General features: G+C 38.8%; 1 protein-coding gene across 15 annotated transcripts in view; it reads right to left on the bottom strand.

Moving 5' to 3' along the window:
• EPB41L2 (erythrocyte membrane protein band 4.1 like 2) overlaps positions 1 to 18,864 on the bottom strand; it is a 120,332-nt gene that overhangs the window by 47,437 nt on the left and 54,031 nt on the right. For all 15 annotated transcript variants that reach the window (XM_075035700.1, XM_075035713.1, XM_075035709.1 and 12 more), the window contains 2 exons: positions 6,480 to 6,584; positions 14 to 56 (listed from right to left, as the gene is read on the bottom strand). In XM_075035700.1, coding sequence (XP_074891801.1) covers positions 14 to 56; positions 6,480 to 6,584 — 148 coding nt within the window. The remainder of the gene's footprint in view (positions 1 to 13; positions 57 to 6,479; positions 6,585 to 18,864) is intronic.

Below are 18,864 nucleotides of genomic sequence, written 5' to 3' on the forward strand. Positions count from 1 at the left end.
CAGAAGTACTTACTTCGAATTTGTCTCTTAATTTCCTTTGAAGAATCTAGCCAGTTCTGAAAAAAAACACACAACCAGCATTTAAAATCACTTGAGACTGAAGATGGTGAAGTAATTTCATACAGTGCAGTTAAAGTTTGTATTGTTCAGACATCTGTTCTATTTTTAAATAACCCAGAGAATTCTAAAATTGAACTTGCGATTTGCTAGCAAGTCTCCCCACCCGAGCACATAAATGAAACTGCATAATGCCACTCCCTTCATGGTTGTCTTACTGCTTTAGACTATTTATACCCTTTAATTTTAAAGAGTGGATAGTCTTACAGTAGAGGTGGTCTAGCAAATTACATTTGACAAATGCAATTTTCTCTCATACTCCTTTTATTGACATAAGCAGACTTTTCAGGAATGGCTATGTAATCTCTACACATCTGTGCTTACACACCTATGTAGTGTTATACTTAAGATGATATTTCTCTTGATCTCCAGAGACTGATTATTCCCATCATTTGTCTTAAGGTGTATACATTTTAGTTCTGATAACATTCAAAGGTGCTTGGAAAAACCTAATCAAATTCCATGCTTTTTTTCTGACCTCCCCCAAGGCAAAGTTCTCTATGAACATGTATTATGTTAACACTGATACACTGGCAAGGTTCAAGTCTAGATACTCAGCTCTATTTTAGGCAATGCAGATAAAGTCAGTTTTTCATATTTAGATGCCTCACTATTAAATGTGTTCTATCCTCAATACCAAAAATATTTTTATAGAATCTGTGAAACCTATTAAATAGCTCGTAGCATTTCAGTTACTATCAGTATGGGGAAAGAGATTTTTTTTGTGACTGATTGTCCAAATATACAACTTTGGGAAGTGAGACTAAGAAATCAGTAACATTTATTCATCAGTAAGTCAGACAATCCTGTTTAATAATTTTACCCATAGATGTTAGAAAATAGATTGAGTGAGAGACTAGAAACATAAGCCTTTTAAATGCAGTTACAGTCACTGAGAATTTACTTTATACAGTGTTTGAACCTTTATTTCCCAGGGCCAGACACGCATACACAAGCATATACATGGAAGAAACACACATGCACACAACCAGCCTGCCAGCAGGACTTAGCACATTTCAAAGACAGAGATGTGCAATGTAGGGAAGAATTAGCAAATGACTTGTAAGGCCAAGGACAACATTTTCATTTTCACAAACCACTGCACATATTAGCAGCTTTAAAGTCAGAGGGGACCTCAGCGTCAGCACAAATGTTGCTAAAGGCGTATCTCTACCAATGTTTCTTGCCTAACCTAGTCAAGTAGTGGATACTGGGTATAATGTGACTCACCTTTCAGTCTATGGTACCAAACTCCAGAATCAACAATTGTTTTCCAATACCATATCCCTCAGTCTTTATTACAGGCTTTTCCACCCAAAGTCAAATTAACTTCAAGGAGACAAAACATGCTAGGCTACAGTTCTACGGGACTGTATGGATTAGGAGAATGTGGAACTGTATGTTTTTGCACTGGTGCAAATCCTTAATGTAGATCACCTCTGCTGATGAAGGATGTGGCTTCTATGAATACTAAGCTCCATGTTGTAAATGACCTTCGTCCAAGTTGATTTCATCACAAATGCAGCATGTATATATTAGACAAATACTGTTTACAAATTAAATGCAAACCCCACTTTTTATCATTTTTACAGATGTAATTAAAAAAAAAGGAATAATTTCACATTTCTTGCTTTAAGAAGTCTGCAACCTCTACATTTCATAGCTACTATAATTCTTCCAGAGATGCACAGTCCATAACACCGTTACAAAGGAATAGATATAAAACACTCCTCCAAAAAATCTGGATACCATTTATTCTGCTTAAGTCAGAAAAACTGCTATTTGTTGGAAGAGCCTTGACATGGAAAGGCCTTGGAAGACAACAGAAGGCTTCAAATAATTTTAGCTGAGAATCACTTCAGCTACAGTTATCATCCTTGGTTTTCAGTTTTGGCATGAATTCCATTCCAAAATGATACACAGCCATATTCTAATTACAAATATCACCAGAAGTAGCTTAAACTCTTAAATTTTAGAAAATGTACAGTATAAAGTAAATAAAGTAAATAAGTATAGAATATAGCATGGCATAACTATAGCAGAAAACTAGGATTCCTGAGTATATGTTAATTTCAGTGCTTTATCTTTTATCTCTATAAAGTAGGAGAAAAGAGCATATAATACAGAATATGCTGCAGGATGAGAAGAATAATCCTTTCTTTACAGAAGTTATACAGTTCATTTTCTGATTTTCCAAACCTGGAGTAAGTTTATTGGAAGCAGACTTTGCCACCAACTTTCATTACTGTTCTGTCAAATAAAATCAGATGCTTATATTCCATATATATGCATAATTACAGGGGTGGGTTTTTTGCATCTGTGCCATTTGTTATGGATAAAACAAACACTATTGAAAGAATCTACCCTGAAATAGACCTCTTAATGCAGAATAGACAGGTCTGTCTTTCAAAACAAAAGACAAAGTGTATGCACACTACTTTGCTCCAGTAGGCAGAAATCTATTTGTTTGATTTGTGAATGCTAAGGTTATAGATGAGACAAAGTAATGAATTGTCAAAGAACAACAAAATGTTCTCTACCAGTACAAAAGTTATTTTGTACAAATCCAGAAAAGCAGCATTTCCAGCTGGTGCCCAGAACATAAGAGCAGAAGCTTTCTAACACTTCTGCAGGCCAATTACAGGGTGAATGGAGCATTCATGAACTTTTGAGGGTGTAATGCAATGAAATCACTAACTAAACTTTAGACCAATAAATTTAACATTTGCAAAACAACGAAAGAAATCATTAATGAGTAATTTGACCTAAATATTTTTAAAATGTGTATTAAAGCTAACAAAAATCAGTCTGATTTGAAGACATAACATCTCTCTCAGCTGCATAGAACACCCATATAGAAAAGTTAATGGGACGACTCCTCCAATGGTACCCTGATGGTGCATTAGGGAGCAGCTCTAATTCAAAAGAGTGCCTGGCATTCAGTTTCCACACCCCACAGCTGCTGTCAAGTTCAACAGCTGGCTCATAAATGGCTGGCTGTGATGAGTGCACAAGAATGAGAAAAAAACTCATTCAGCATTTAGTACTGACTGGCCTCGAGGTCAAAGATTTGTGGCATTTTAATCTGAAGAGGCAACAGTCATAACAGGAGAAAAAAATGCATCAGAAAGAACTGGTACTGAGATGAAAAAAGAATTCAAACTTACTACAGAGGTGAACAAAAGAGAAGACCCTAAACCCAGTAAAAGTTCCAAGTCCCCAAGCTTTCTTTGGCAGCCGTTCCTGAACACAACTCATCAGCCCCCCACACTTCCATCTATTAATTAAATCAAAACATAAAATGTTAAATGTTTTTTTCTTTTTTTAGGAGAATGAAAAAAAGTTGAGACTCTTAAAAGTCTTAAGACAGAAATATTCATTAAAAACACACCACAAATATTTAACATACTGAAAGCAATTTAAATGGTCTTCATCCATGTATTTAAAAAATCCCTTTAATAACAAAAATGAGTGCTACAATCTTACTGACCACATTCTGTGTAGCTATACAATTCCAATCTTACCAGCATGAAAGAAATGGCAGTTGGCGAGGGGGAACTTTCTCAGCACAAAACCAGTAATTTTGCTGTATTAAGACACTACAGTAGCTACCCTTCACATGAAGTTTGTGCCATAACTGGTGTAAGAACCACCAAACACAATGTTGTACAAAAGCGGTAGCTTTGAATTAGGTAACTTGAATGACAATAGCAGTAAAAATAAGCAAGCCTATATAAATGTGCATGTTACAGTACAGACTGTCCAACCCATAAAAGACTGTGAGCACTTAGCCAAGTGATTAATTCATGCCAAAGCCCACGTTTTCAAATTCTTCTTTGAGTATTCCAGGTATTCCCACTCACCTGGTAATCACAACTTAGAGCTGCACCAGAGGCATAGTACCATCCACATAATGGCACTTTGGGTACAATCTAGAGCATATGGGCTCTAGAAAATATCTAAACCCCCTCCTTCACTGTTACTTGCTGGCATTCAAAATTTTGTAGTTCCCGCAGTTCACCATAAATTAAGCTTAATCCTGCAATAGAAAGTAGGAGGTGGGAAATGCAAATCTGCTAGGGAAGACTCCTTTTTAAGTTTCTCCAAATAACACTATGAACTTACTTTCATGAAGATGACAAAATCCAACAACTCTGGTTTTTTTAGTCTTCATAACAAATTGGAACAGATTTCTCCAGAAGTTTTTAAATAAAAGCCTGCTGCTGTCCATAATTCAGGTGACAAATGGTCTACTTTTCTTTTGAATAAAGTGCTAGACTTAGTCTGGGCATATAAATAATTGAACCACAGGGACTCCACTATCCAGATATTTCTTGCTTAATTAATACTTCATTTATGAGTGTTGCTACAGTAGCACCTCCATAGTCAATGAACAGGGAGCTCAAGGACTTATTCAGGCTGAAAGGGACTTCTGGAGATAACTGGTCCAACTGTGATTCAAGGCAGAGTCAGCTTTGAATTAGATCAGGTTGCCCAGGCTCATATCCAGTCAAGTTTTTAATATCTCCAAGGATAAAGACTTATGAAAAAACAGATGAGATCTTTTAAAGGTGTGGTACTCTGTTCCTCCATTCACATGACTGAGGAATACCAAGAAATCTCTTAGTCCAACTAGAAGCACATTATAAAATAAAATGAAATACAATGAAATACAATGAAATAAAATAAAATAAAATGAAATTAAAAAAGACACAACTCTACACCAATCCAGACTTTCCTGCTCTACTTTCAAAAGCCAAAGGCTCCCTATTCCACTTCCCAGGATCTACTGAAGTGGGCTATTTCCTGGTGTAGTTCAAGGATCCCAGGTCTGCTATTAGCTCTTTCCTCTCTTGCCAGAGATCAGACTGGTTTTTTGTGTTATTTTGCTCTGTGTGTACAGTATAGATTTTCAGTAGTGAGTAGCACAAATAAAGGGATAACATGATAATAATAAATAATAATTAAGATTATGATAGTATTCAGAAAATCAACTGAGATGCTCTTCATTGCTACACCAAAGAAGTTCTCATTTTCTATAAATGGTTTACAAATCAAGAACAAAAATAAAATATCGAAGTAAGAATACATCAAGCCCATTTTATATATGGGGATCTTTAATACAGAGAGATTGAGTATTTTGCTCAATGCTGCAGAGAAAGCCTCGCAGAAACAACTGTATTTGAATGGAAGTTGTCAGAAATTCAGATTTAATCAGACTACTAAATTAGACTTCATTTCAAACACAGTAGTAGGATGAGAAAGATGACAAAAAAAATGGAAAAGCTTCTAGACTAAGTATAGTACTCCTGTAATGATGTTTCCTGCTACAAATACAGAGATTTAAAAGAAATACAATTTTTTGCACTTCAATTTGTAATTATTAGTCTGTTTTCTTCATGAGGGAAAATATGACCTCCCTCAGGTATATCTTTAGTTCATGGACAAAGCGACAGCTGGCTCATAACTAACTGTAAATGTTCAGATGCTAGGAAAAGCTAAACAGGCTTTTGGTAATTAGCGGAATGCATGCCACCAACTGATTAAAGTTTTCCTCAGCTCAGCAATCTAGATGTGCTCAACCATCCAACATGTAAGCAAGTGCAAAAGAGGACTGAAAATAAGTTACCAAACGGTATTTAAGAGATAGTTTTGAATGTAGTCATATCAAAACACCATTCATTTGTAAAATTAGCACCCAATACTGGTGATGGGCAAGCTCCAGTCTCATCTTCACAAATGCCACAATTTTCTTTAAGTTTAAAATTAATAATAAAGGAACTCAAAAGTCTAATAGTTACAGACTTAGGGGCAAGATTTCCTTCATGTTCCTGTTCCAAGCATTATTAAACATACATGAGAAAAGGCTGCAAAATTACTGGAAAGTCAGGTAGAAGATTAATTTTTTTGAATTATTTATCATCCAAAGTTTTGTTTTCTTGTTTTTAGAAAAAAATGTAAATAATTAAAGTTTTCAGAAATGTGGGCAGTTTTCAGAGTGTTAAGGCAAAGATATTAGTTAAAATTTCCTATCTTCACGTGCAAGGCTGGCATACTGTTTTAGTGTACTATTTTACTGTTTTACTATAAAGCCTATCAGTTACTCAATTGCTTTTCTCAAAAATACAGATATTTTAAATATGCCCTCACTCTAAATAATAAATGGGCACTTTGTTAGGTATCAACATCCACATCTGTATCTTGCACATGTTACAAGTTTACAGCAGACTAGAATTGACATTTTGCAACAGTTTACTCAAATATTTGTAATGGTATACATTTAATACTATATACCTCACTAAACTATTGAAGTCATTAGCAATGTAGAAAAACAAACTAACAAAACCCTCATACAAGCTTACCTTCTGATCTGAATTCTCATAAAACAACAGCCCAAAATAGTCCTTTTCCAGTAAATTGAGATGTTCACACACTTTGTCAAACAGCACTTGGCCTTTTGCTCTTTTCTGGAAAAAAAAAAAAAAAAGAAAAAAAGAAAAAAAGAAAAAATAAGAAAAAAAAGAGAAAAGTACTATCAGTAAATCAGTAAAGTCCTTAATTACGGGTACTGTTATTCAATGATATTAGTCAGGAAAATTTAAAATATCAATAAAATAGACTATAAAGCTGTAGCTTTCTTATGATACACTGTTCATCATATTTTGAAAGCTACACATATCACCGACAAAAATAAAGACATTTCAATTTTTTTCAATTAATAAAAAAAATTTACCTGAATGCACAAGGAAAATTCAGTATCTAAACTGATTTACATATTTTGTACCATTAAGTGTCACTAAATAGTTCTTAGTTTTTTCTGGATTTTTATTTTTAAAATAACGTAAGACTTCTTCATGTGAGCCAACTTTTTCTATATTATTATCTTCTAAAAATTAATATACTTCCTACAGCGTTAATTTCTGTTAACCTGCATGTCTAGCATTTTGGCGTACATCTCAAAGACTTTTATGAATCACATGATATGAACTCCCAAGAAAAATGAGGCACATCATCATCTTCGAAAGAAAAAAAGAACAAGTAGACCACTAAAAGTCAGTGATCAGACCAACAGAAGTAGCATACAAGTGTAAGCAGAACATAAGCAACAAGTCTAGCTGTCTATACTGCAGAGGTTTTGAGGGGCAGAAAATAAGAAATGAGGGCTGCCTTTTATTGTGGATCTATGAACTCTCTCAGTACCCAACAAATCCATTAGATAACCCCAAAGAAAACCCCACTCTTGAAGAAGTTTATTCTTCCTAAAAGCAATAGTTGTGGAAGTCAGTAACAAAGAAAAAAATAACAAAGACCACATTTTTATTTGACGTTAGTTTCAATACCGTAGTCTGCTACATTGTAATAGTAATCGAAGACTGATCATCATTTTAACACACTCTTAAAAAGGCTGCTTGCTGCAGCTCAGTATTACTACAGCTTAAGCAAATGGCAATTAGTCCTGAAGTTCTATCTGTTCTTCTTGTAACTGGAACCAGGAACATCAACAAGGGCATCCCATATCTCCCTAGTGCTGGTAATGAAAAGCAGGCCCAGGCCCTACTTCTGTGCTCCAGGTTTTAGGGAAAAGATTTGTGGTACTGGAGACAGCAGCTGACAGCAGACAAAGTTTCAGAGCAGACGGCTCACAACACATACTCAGGGGTGAGGAAGACGAGACTTTCTTTCCACAGTTAAAATTTGAACATGAATGGCATGCAGTCTCCCGGTTTGAACTGACTCCATCATGACTGTTCTGCTATTTGTGGCATTTATCAATGAGGCCACAACATGGCATTTACAGAGGCCTGGCAGCTTAAAGGAATTTTTGCATTTGCCAGTCCTACAGATTTCAGTAGATGCCATACACCACTGCAATTCCAGAGAAACGCCATCAACTGCCCCTGTGTAGGCCCTGGCGACACTGCAGCCATTGTCCCCCGCAGACAGTGGCAGAGCACTGACGATATGCCCCGGCGCGGCACTTGCCTGCAGCTCAGCTCCACAGCACAAAACATCAAGGCCAGGAGGGGAGGGAGGGGGGCGAAAAGAAGGTATGCACTGAGCAAATAGTGAAGGCATTGTTGTTCTATTCCCCAAGAATCCAAAGCTTTATTTATTCAAGATCGCATTGTTCAGCAGACGTTACAGTCCCGAAGATCAGAAAATTTTCAAAGAAACAGACTTATAAAATGAGCACATTTAGTAGCACAAGCATCACAGCGAGGCAGCGCAACTTAGAAGTCAGAGTCACTTTTGAAACAGGGAGCTGGCAATCTTAGAGTCTGTTTGGTACTTTCAAAAATTTTACTCTTCAGAAAGACAGATTACTTATCTCCCCTAAGAGTCTGATGTAACCACTTAGTTTTCCTGACAGCCTCACCTTCAGCTTAATAAAAAAATCAGCAATATAGAGAAGAGCTAAATCGAAAGCAGGAAAAGTATAAGCGAGAGAGGGTTTGAAGAATCTTAGTCCGCTACAGATGCGTGTAATAGATATAATTTTGCTCCCTAAATCATTGTGCACATCAGTGATCACACCTTGCAAAGGCATGTTCCACATATACATACTTCCGTAAAGGAAATCTCCAGATTAGGGCAGAAATATTATATGCTATCATTAAGTCAATATCTGGAGTCAGTTACTAATTATGTAGCTTTTTATAAACTTCATAAACTAAAAACCACAGTTAATATCAAGTCTTTGACAAACAGAAACATAAAGCAGCCAAATTTACAGGAAATATATTGCAAGTATACCAGCAGAATATTGCACAGTTTCTTCTTAGGAAGTCATAGTCAACACAGAACTTGGATACACTGGAAATGTGCACTGTATCTTTAAAGATCTTTTTGTAAGTTTATAGCTCTTCCACATACAGAAAAACAGCACCATGCCATGAAGGCCAAGTTATGTTAGTCTATGTTCTAGACAGCAGCATGAAACAAGGAAGTAATAGCATCAGAAAGTGAGATTTATAGAGCTCCATTGTGGATTCAAAAGCATAAGAAGCCTCAGTATCAGCAATGGTTCTCATTATAAAATCCTACTTGTAAAATTAAAAGACTCCTAGTTCTTTAATAATTTTTTTAATATTGTGATATAGTTTTAAAAAATCTGCAAAAGTATTTAATTTGCAAACCCAAACTTTTCAAGTGCAATTTCTTTGTAATTCCTTTGGGGACAGGCATTACTACAGTTTAATTTACATGATTTACATTATTTACAGTTTAAATTACATGATAACATTTTTCTGAAAAACCCCATGCTCCTAGGAGAGTGTCTCTAAACAAGAACTGAAGTTACATAGAGAAGACAACTGTTGTGATCCAGTCATTTCAGAAGTCAGAAACTTTTAAATAGAAGAGCAGGGGACTCTAAGAAGGCAGCATCATGGTTTGCACTGTTTAATATTACTCTTTAAACTGGATTATATTTCTTTTTCTACCAGTTGGTTTAGCTGTCAAGTGACAATCACAACCAGTATGTAAAATGATAATCGCTAACCTTGTATATGTATGTATATGCATTTATGCATAGGTATACACACACAGACATATATGGGTATACAGCACAGCAAACATTAGCACTGAAAACAAGAAAATCTCTTTATTCCAGATTCTAATGCTGAAATGGCAGTAAAAGCCTAAGTCCATACTCAGCCCCCACAAGAAGGGGAGCATATTCAGCCTAGCTATACAAAAAGGCTGAGAAGTGAGGACAGGCTCACAGAGCCAGTAGTTTAAAACATGACAATACTCAGAACAGCAGTATTCTGTATTGCCCCCAAGTTATGCTTTTTTTAAAGTGAGAACATAGAAAGAATGTATGTAACCAAGGTTATTCCAGTACCGATTCCAAGCCTGTATTTAGACACCACAGATGTCAACTCATAATACAACCACTTCATAAATCCAGGGGTAACAAGGTTTCGGTCTTCTACCTCCTTCTCACAAGGAGAGCAAACCAGAGCAAGGCAATTGCAGCAGACATACAGAACGGAAATTTCTGTGCAGTTGGGAATTAGAATAGGGTATTATGGATCCATTTGGCTATAAAAGAATTACCAGCTACAAATGCAATACGAACACTAGTAATGTTCCTCACAGCTACCAGTTCTGTTCAATATTTTTATCAACTATCTGGATGCAGGAGTTGAATGCACCATTAACAAGTCTGCTGATGATACCAAACTGGGAGGTGCTGTTGACTCTCTCAAAGGACAAGACGCCTTGCAGAAGCATTTAGATTGGAGCATCAGGCAATCATCAGTGGCACGGAATTTCATAAGAACAAGTGCTGGATTCTGCACCTACGACAGAGTAACACCAGGCACAAGTATAAACTGGGAGAGAAGTGGCTGCAGAGCAGCCCTGCAGAAAGGGATCTGGGGGTGCTGGTCAGCAGCAGGCTCAATAGGAGTCAGCAGTGTGCCCTGGAGCCGAGAGGGCAAACCCCGTCCGGGGGTGCATCAAACACAGCCTAACCAGCTGGTCAAAAGAGGGGATTATCCCACTGCATTCAGCGCTGGGGCAGCCTCACCTCGAATACTACGTGCAGTTCTGGGCCCCACAATTTAAGGATGTGAAGGTCCTTGAATGCATCCGGAGGAGGGCAACAAAGCTGGTGAAAGGGCTGGAAGGAATGTCCTGTGAGGAGCAGCTGAGGTCTCCGGGTTTTTCTAGTTTGGAGAAAAGGAGGCTGAGGAGCGACCTCATTGCCCTCTACAGCTTCCTGAGGAGGGGAAGTGGAGAGGGAGGTGCTGATCTCTTCTCCATGGGATCCAGTGATAGGACACGTGGGAACGGTTCAAAGCTGCACCAGGGGAGGTTCCAATTAGACATTAGGAAGCATTTCTTTACCGAGAAGGTGGTCAAACACTGGAACAGGCTTCCTAGAGAGGTGGTTGAAGCCCCAGGCCGGCCAGTGTTTAAGAGGCATTTGGACAACACCTTTAACAACATGCTTTACCTTTTGGCCAGCCCTGAATTGGTCAGGCAGTTGGGCTAGATGATCATTGTAGGTCACTTCCAACTGAAAAATAGTCTATTCTATTCTGCTTCTTACCTCCTCCTTTCCCTGGCAGTACATGCTGAGGAAATCTCTGATGATGTTTCTTCCCAGCCCTGCACTAGCAGAAGGAACTGAATGGGTAATCACACCCCAGACTAGGCATTGGCTCTGTCCTTCTGTGGGAAGGAGGCACGTACCTTCTGATAGGTGTGAGAGCTGCAGATTGTCTCAAGATAATTTAACCACCTGAACAAATGTGAAAAAAGCATGTGTGAAGTACAGTTTTTGAGTCTTCTGCGCTCATCCAGTTTAGCTGAGTTTCCTCAGGATGGCAAAACCCCTAGTGATGCTAGTGAGGCTCAAAGATCAAGCCCTCAGTCTGAAGCAGGACATGCTCCTGAACTAAATGGTTACAAACCTTTCTGAAGTGAGCAATACCTGTTATTTCCCTGTGAATTTTTTTTTTTCTCCTTGTACTCATTTTTAGAAATGTCTGAGCCATTTCCCTTGGAAAAACATAATAAAACAGAAAAGCCTCAGAACAACAGCACTCCATCAGAGCGAAGGTCCATCTAGCCCAATATTCTGTCTCCAAAGTGGCCAACTGTAAATGTCTAAAGGAAAGCACATGAGCAGTGCAAGCCCCCTTCTACCAGGGTCCTGGGGATGCTCATAGGCTTCAATGGCTGGGAGTAGCCTGCCCTGGGACCCCCACCTACACCATCTCCTGCTAAGGGCCCAGGGGACATGTCTCAGCTCAGCCTGGGACCTTCAGTCCCTGCCTGAAAGATGTTGTAGGTGTGCCTGTCTCTGACCTTGCCTCCTGGATGGGCCTGGGACCTGCACGGAAGAGAGCTGCTTTCCTGGATGGACCCCTCAGACCTAGGTCATAGCTTGTCATGCATAACTATATGCATAACATAGCCTAACTATTCTATTCCCTGTGCTCACCATGAGTTGAATAATGATGAGACTGTTATTTGCCTGAAGTGCCAGGGGGTTTTCAGCTCCAAAAACACTTTCAAGGACACATATCACAAAAGTTACAAGTGGAAACAGGATTTGAATTTATTTTTCTGAATCTGTTTAAGAGGCAATGCTCACAAGCATTAACACAATGCACAGGTGCAGCCAGGAGCAGGCTGATACATTCTTCAGCTCAGCTTGAAAAAAACATCCCTTGCAGTCTGGCAAAGGCAAAGCACAGCAAGTAGAAGCAGGAATAAAGGGCAAGCAGCCCCTGTTTCCTGAAGAGCAAGCACTTGAAGAATGAGGATTGGTACCAATTACACACAAAAGAAGAGGAGGTGGTGTGTGGTACCCTAGGGTATTTTGAAAAGTTAACACATATTGATGATAAGCATACTTTTTGGCACCTTGGAGGTGCAAGAGTAGCAGGCAACCTAGAGCCAGCCCAGGGGCTTCCAAGAGCAGCAAAATGGCCCTGGCTCAATCAACCTTGGGGGCAAGAATACTTCCCATGCCTGGCAGGACACCAGTGGGTGCTCCAAAGCACTGAGACCCCTTGCAACATTTATGCATCCCATTTCTTACAGCTGCTGCCCCTGGCTCTGCAGAGGATGAGGACAGCAAGCTCTGCAGTGCTTCTCAAGCAGGCGTTCCCTTGGTCTTGCCATTGCTGTCCAGCTGAAAAGGTCTGATAGCCTTGGGCACCTCTAGGTGGTGGTGGTTCTCAGATCCTGAGGAGCTGGAGCCTGTTCCCCAGAGACTGAGGCAGGATTTCAGTCTATCACATGAGCTTTGAATGTGGCCCCACCAGGAGCTGGCCTTGCAGTAGAGAACCTCCAGCAGCCTTGTCCAGCTTCCACTGTTCCTCCCTCAGCTCCCTCCAAGTAATTCCACCGGTTCCCCAAGGACTTCCTCTTGGATGTCTCCAGGCTGCCCGTAGGCCAGCTCTGTTCCAATGGTGAAGCCAGGCAGGCTGGCACCGGGACACAGGAGGATGCCCTCTCTACCCTGTCCCAGGGCATTGTGACTGCTGTGCTGCTGGGTGGTGGCACTGTGATATGGGGCTGATGGGGCCCCCCACAGCCCTGCCCGCCACCCCTCCACCTAGCATCCTTTGGAAGATGGCCTTTGGGGTGCTGGCCCCGAGACAGTCCCTTGTGCCCAGGAGGCCCAGGGGGCTGTCCCTGCCCTTGGTGGCCATGCACTGGGCTCAGTAAGCTCTGCCACTCAGCTCCCAAGGACAAACCTAGTGTTGTCACTCTTCTCTCAGGCCACAGTAGAAACTAACCACGCAGCCCAGAGACCATCCTTATCAGCCATCCCCTCTCTGCACCAGAGCTTACATCCGTCACTGCCATGCGGTGAGGAGGACCAGGGACTTGATCTGGCTGGACAGACCCTTTTCAGGAGGCATAAGGGGGGTGATTTTGGCAGCTGCAGCCTGGAGGAAAGCCAAAGTGTAACCAGAGCCATAGGTTGGGATGGACAGTGCCATTAGACTTCCATAGAATGAACACAGGCTTTAAAAAAACAAGGGAGCAGAAATTACACTGGTGGGGGGGAAAGGTTGGTTTCAGACCTAGAACACTTAGATCTGTGCCCAAAGCAGAGCAAGGCAAATGATGACTCTTCCAAACCATAAATATAGCCCATTACTGCTATCACTGTGACATCCCCTTTTCCCACTGAAACCAAGCTGCGCAGTTGGCTGTGTTTATACAGGATACAAAACTCACTTCAGCCACGGGGTAAAACTTTGAGCTCATGACTTTAACCTTTCCAAGAGTTATTTGCCTACTTCGATTTGTGTGAAGATGTTCAGATCTTATGAAAACCCCGGCAAATCTCTTTTTCCTTCAGGATTTACTATTTTGAGTATTGAAAGAGTAAGGAAGGTATTATTCTTGTCATTTTGTATGTTGGTGCCAAAATTGGTATGTACATTCAGACTACGTAAATAAGGGCATTTATACCATACATATTCATTTGGTTGTGGTGATGCCAGAGGTGAAAGAAAAGGTTTTGATTCCCTCTACATGAACTTTGCAGAGATGTAGAGAGCATCTTTCAGCTTCAAGATGACTTCACACATAAACATAACTTTCAGTGGTACCTGTTGAATCTGGACCAGTATTTTTAAAATGTGTCAAATTTATTGTCCTCCCTATTTTTCTTTTTCTAAATAAAAGATTTCATACTTTAGACAGACCAGTTAAGTTTATTCAAACACTAGTTTACACATCTGAGCAGTCAGAAAATAAAGATTTGCAAATCAAAACTCAACTACAACTAAACATCTGTTCCACATCAAGGTCATTCAGACTTTTCTTAATTCAGGGTTAAAACCTGATCTTAATTGTACATTAAGCACACATATTTTTACTTTGTATTAGCAAAGAGTAGGTAACCACAGAACCTATGTCAACTCTCATATATTTCAGTTGTTCATACGTGCATAAAATACAGCCAATGCTGGCATCCTTTAAATGCCTTTTGTTATAAATATTTAATTAGACCACTGACTGAATGCAGTAAACAAACCCAACAGGATCTTCATTTGCTTCTAACTAGTAATCATTATGCAGTTAGCACTTCTTTTTGTTTAAATTGTGTTATCCTCTACTAAAACCAAGATTACATTTAGCTCAGATTTTCTGCTTAAGTCTTTATTGCAGATCCCAAATTTAATGATGAAATTTTCTCTCAACTACCTAAGAAACCACAGAACAAGAGGAAAAAAAAGCAAGTTGATTCCCCCCCATGAAAGCAAAAGACATATATAGATCACCCTAAAAGATTAATAACTTACACCTGCTCCCACAGATGTCAATTACCAGGAAGGGAATAGGTCAAAAGTACGTCATTTGCACTGTGCTAAAAAAATAAATTGCTTCTAGAAATTAAATCTCAAACATTCCAACAGTCTGCTCACTCAAGCTATTAAAACTCAATTGCCATTACATCTCAAATATTACACTATTGAATCATGAACCTAAGTTATTTTATCCTTTAATATGCTTCTGTCATTTCAAGTAAACACAAAGATTCAGCCAGTCCTTTACAATTTTTGGCAAATACCACTCAATATCTTTCATCCTCACATACTTTGACAAGTCTCTCTGATACACTTACGTGTGTTATCCCTACAAGTGAATTGAACTCTCTTTAAAGAAAGCAATAAAAGGTAACTGAAAGTTCCTAACACTTCACAGCCTGTGAAAGTTGTTTTAACTCCTGCTCCTCCAGAACTATTCAAACAATAGTTTCTTCCTCTTTCCTCCTCTCCAGGCATTCATACATTACTCTAAAGAATCTGAGGCTACGTTGATGTTATCTCTGAGAATTACAATGGTTTTAAGGTTGAAATAAATTAATTGACTTAATGGCTCATGCTCTATGTATGCACATATGGTGTACACATAACATCTTCTTTAGTATAATCCTTCCATACAATATTATTTCATGATCTATTTCAGAAGTTTCCTAGAGATAAAGGGCTTTGGACAGTTTTACTTTAAAGCTAGAGAATGCAGAAAATCAATGTATTTTGTTAATATGGAACCTGGGGACTTAAGGAACTTTACATATTTTAGAATAAAAGCTAAAGGGCTTAAATATAACATTTCAGTGGAGGTTATTTTGCTTCCTTATGAAACTTTCCTGGTTTCTAAAAACCAAAATAAAGCAAGTTTGAAGAGTGGCTGGTATCAAAGTTCATAACACTACTCCCACTTAAAGTTTTTAATTCCTCAGAGCAAGTAGCCAAGATACAGAGTAATCATTTACAGACCACAAAGACGTATTTTATCAACTATCCAAGATACTGTCCTGGTTTCAGCTGGGATAGAGTTAACTGTCTTCCTAGTAGCTGGTACAGGGCTATGTTTTGAGTTCAGTGTGAGAATAATGTTGATAACACACTGATGTTTTCAGTTGTTGCCAAGTAGTGTTTAGTCTAAAGTCAAGGATTTTTCAGCTTCTCATCCCCAGACAGCAAGAAAGCTGGAGGGGCACAAGAAGTTGGGAGGGGACACAGCCAGGGCACCTGACCCAAACTGGCCAACGGTGTATTCCATACCATGGGACGTCTCATCTAGTTTAGGAACTGGGGAGCGGGGGCGGGGAATCGCCGCTGGGGGACTGACTGGGTGTCGGTCGGCGGGTGGTGAGCAATTGCCCTGCGCATCATTTATACATTCCAATCCTTTTATTACTACTGTTGTCATTTTATTAGTGTTATCATTATCATTATTAGTTTCTTCTTTTCTGTTCTGTTAAACCCTTCTTATCTCAACCCGTGGGTTTTGCTTCCTTTTCCCAATTTTCTCCCCCATCCCACTGGGGGGGGGGAGCAGGGGGGGGTGGAGTGAGTGAGCGGCTGCGTGGTGCTTAGTTGCTGGCTGGGGTTAAACCATGACAGATACCAATGCAGAGAGGCTGATGGCAGAATTGACTACAGTTCATTTCTGGGAAAAATCAAAGACCACAAAACACTACAGTAATAATTTCAAATTACAATGAACTGAGGAATAGGTTTCACATGGTACAAGGCTTATCTTCATTATGCTGACAGGTCATGGACTTTACTGAGCAATAGTGGAGTACCTTAAATGTTGTATCTACACTGGCATTCAGACAAGCATATTTGATACTATATTCAAGACAACTATAAACCAGGTCCTTCAAATTTGCATCTACAAAAGCAAAGTAATAGAAGTACAACAATAGATGAGAAAAAAAACCTGAAAGAAATCATCACAAAAGAAGCTGAAATATCTGTTTAAACAGTTCTGTAGAAAAAGAATTATTGACTTAAAGTTCAAACTGGCAAGTTGACACCATTCAGAAGACCTATTAAGGCAAAATAAAGAGTTCTAAAGGCAAAAGAACAAACAGATCACTGTCTGAGGTGATAAATTAATTTACAAAGCAACCCTCAAAAAAGAGAAATATCTGAGATGTGCTTTGTGTCGGAAGCCAAACATCAACCATGTCAGGTATGCCCAGGGCAACTTGAAAGACATGCAAAAACAAGCCAGGAGAAATAATTCCATTGTCAAACAATACTAGGTGGCTGCAGAAAGGAACTTGATTATCAATATACAAAACAAACTAACGGTAAAGAAACAAGAAGGGTGCAAATATACCTGTATTCCTACAGCAATATTTGATGACAAATTCTGAACTACGAAAGAACAGCATCAATTTATAGTCATTTGCAAAGATGTCTCTATATCACAGTAAAAACCTGCTGATTCACAATGAGTGCATGGGGGTTTTTTCCCCCCACAAACAAATTTATATAAGCTTACTATCTCAACATGTTAAATCTATTTTTTACTAACTGAGCATCATCCTATCAGCTTCTATTCTGAGGCACTCAATAACAAATGACACAATGTATTAGAGAGAAGACACACACACAGGAATTGTCTTTCAGAAACATTTTGTCACAGAAACCAATTTTTGTTTACTGTGAAATATCTCTCAATGCATTCTGCATGTCACATTTAAATATACTTTTTTTTCCTAAAAAGTCCTTTGACTCAATATATGTTCTAACAAAATGTCCTGTTATGCACAAGTTGCATCAATTTAACTAGACTTTAAATTGTAATAAATCCTGATTTTAATCATATAATACAGGCTAAGTTTGCACATATACCTAATCCATTCAAAATAAACTAAAACAATTGCAGTTAGAACAAAGCGTACATCCATGCAAATTTTTACTGATATAACTAAGTTTCTAATTGCATTGCAATTTGTAATGGTTTATCTTTTTTTTTTTAATAGTACATAGATTCAGAGTTCCTTATAAATATTTGTTCCCCAAATTCAAGTCCCTTCTGAAGATTCCAGGGGGAAAAAAAAAAAAAAAGTTTTACATTGGTATTTCACAATGCACTTGTGAAACAGCATGATCAAACCAAATCCCAGATCATCTTCACAATTGTTGCTCAGCTACAAAACCAAACCAACAACAAAAAACCCAACAAAAAAATCAAAGAACAGAAGAGCTAGCAAGACACCACAATCTACTTTCTGTCCCTGTCTATTAGTTACTGTCACAGACATACTGCATTTTCACCTCAGCAAACTATATGCCTCTTATTCCAGCCCTTGAAAGTCAACCTGACTAATTGTGCTGGGGTGGGGGAGGAAGATTCTTGAGAAAAAAGATTCATGTGAATCATCTGCAGATAAACCTTGTATTTTTTCCCTAAATTTAATGCAAAAGATGGCTTTGTCTTTTAATATTTAAGTGCAGAACTCTTAACCTAGAGCAGCTAAATCAGGCCATTCAAAAAAAAGTCAACTTCTTCATTAATCTGTGGACAGACTAACAGCCAGCTTTTTCTTCCGTGAAGAACTGTCAGCTTCTCAGAAACGATTACCTATGATGCTGTGTCCAAGCAGTGGCAACTACATGGAAATACCATTTCTACTGCATATAATTCAATATCCTGTGCATAAAACAAGTTAAGAAGCACTCAAAGAAAAATAGCTTAGATGTGTGTCAGCCCACCACTCAGTGTCAAGCACTTCAATATCAAACACCATCTCTGAAGGAAAAACTTTTGCAATTCACCATTATTTATAGGTAATAGCCCAGAAAGTTGGAAGAAGTAACACCAGCCACTTTAAGAAGCATGTGTTACCAGAGACATAAGGAAAGCTCACATAGCACACAACACAGCTGATCATGACGGAGCCCTTCAAGAGGCAACAGGCTGAAGACAGAACTTCCAAAGAGTTCCTAGGCTTCT

This window comes from Buteo buteo, chromosome 9 (genome assembly GCF_964188355.1).
Source record: "Buteo buteo chromosome 9, bButBut1.hap1.1, whole genome shotgun sequence".
Taxonomy (NCBI): Eukaryota; Metazoa; Chordata; class Aves; order Accipitriformes; family Accipitridae; genus Buteo; species Buteo buteo.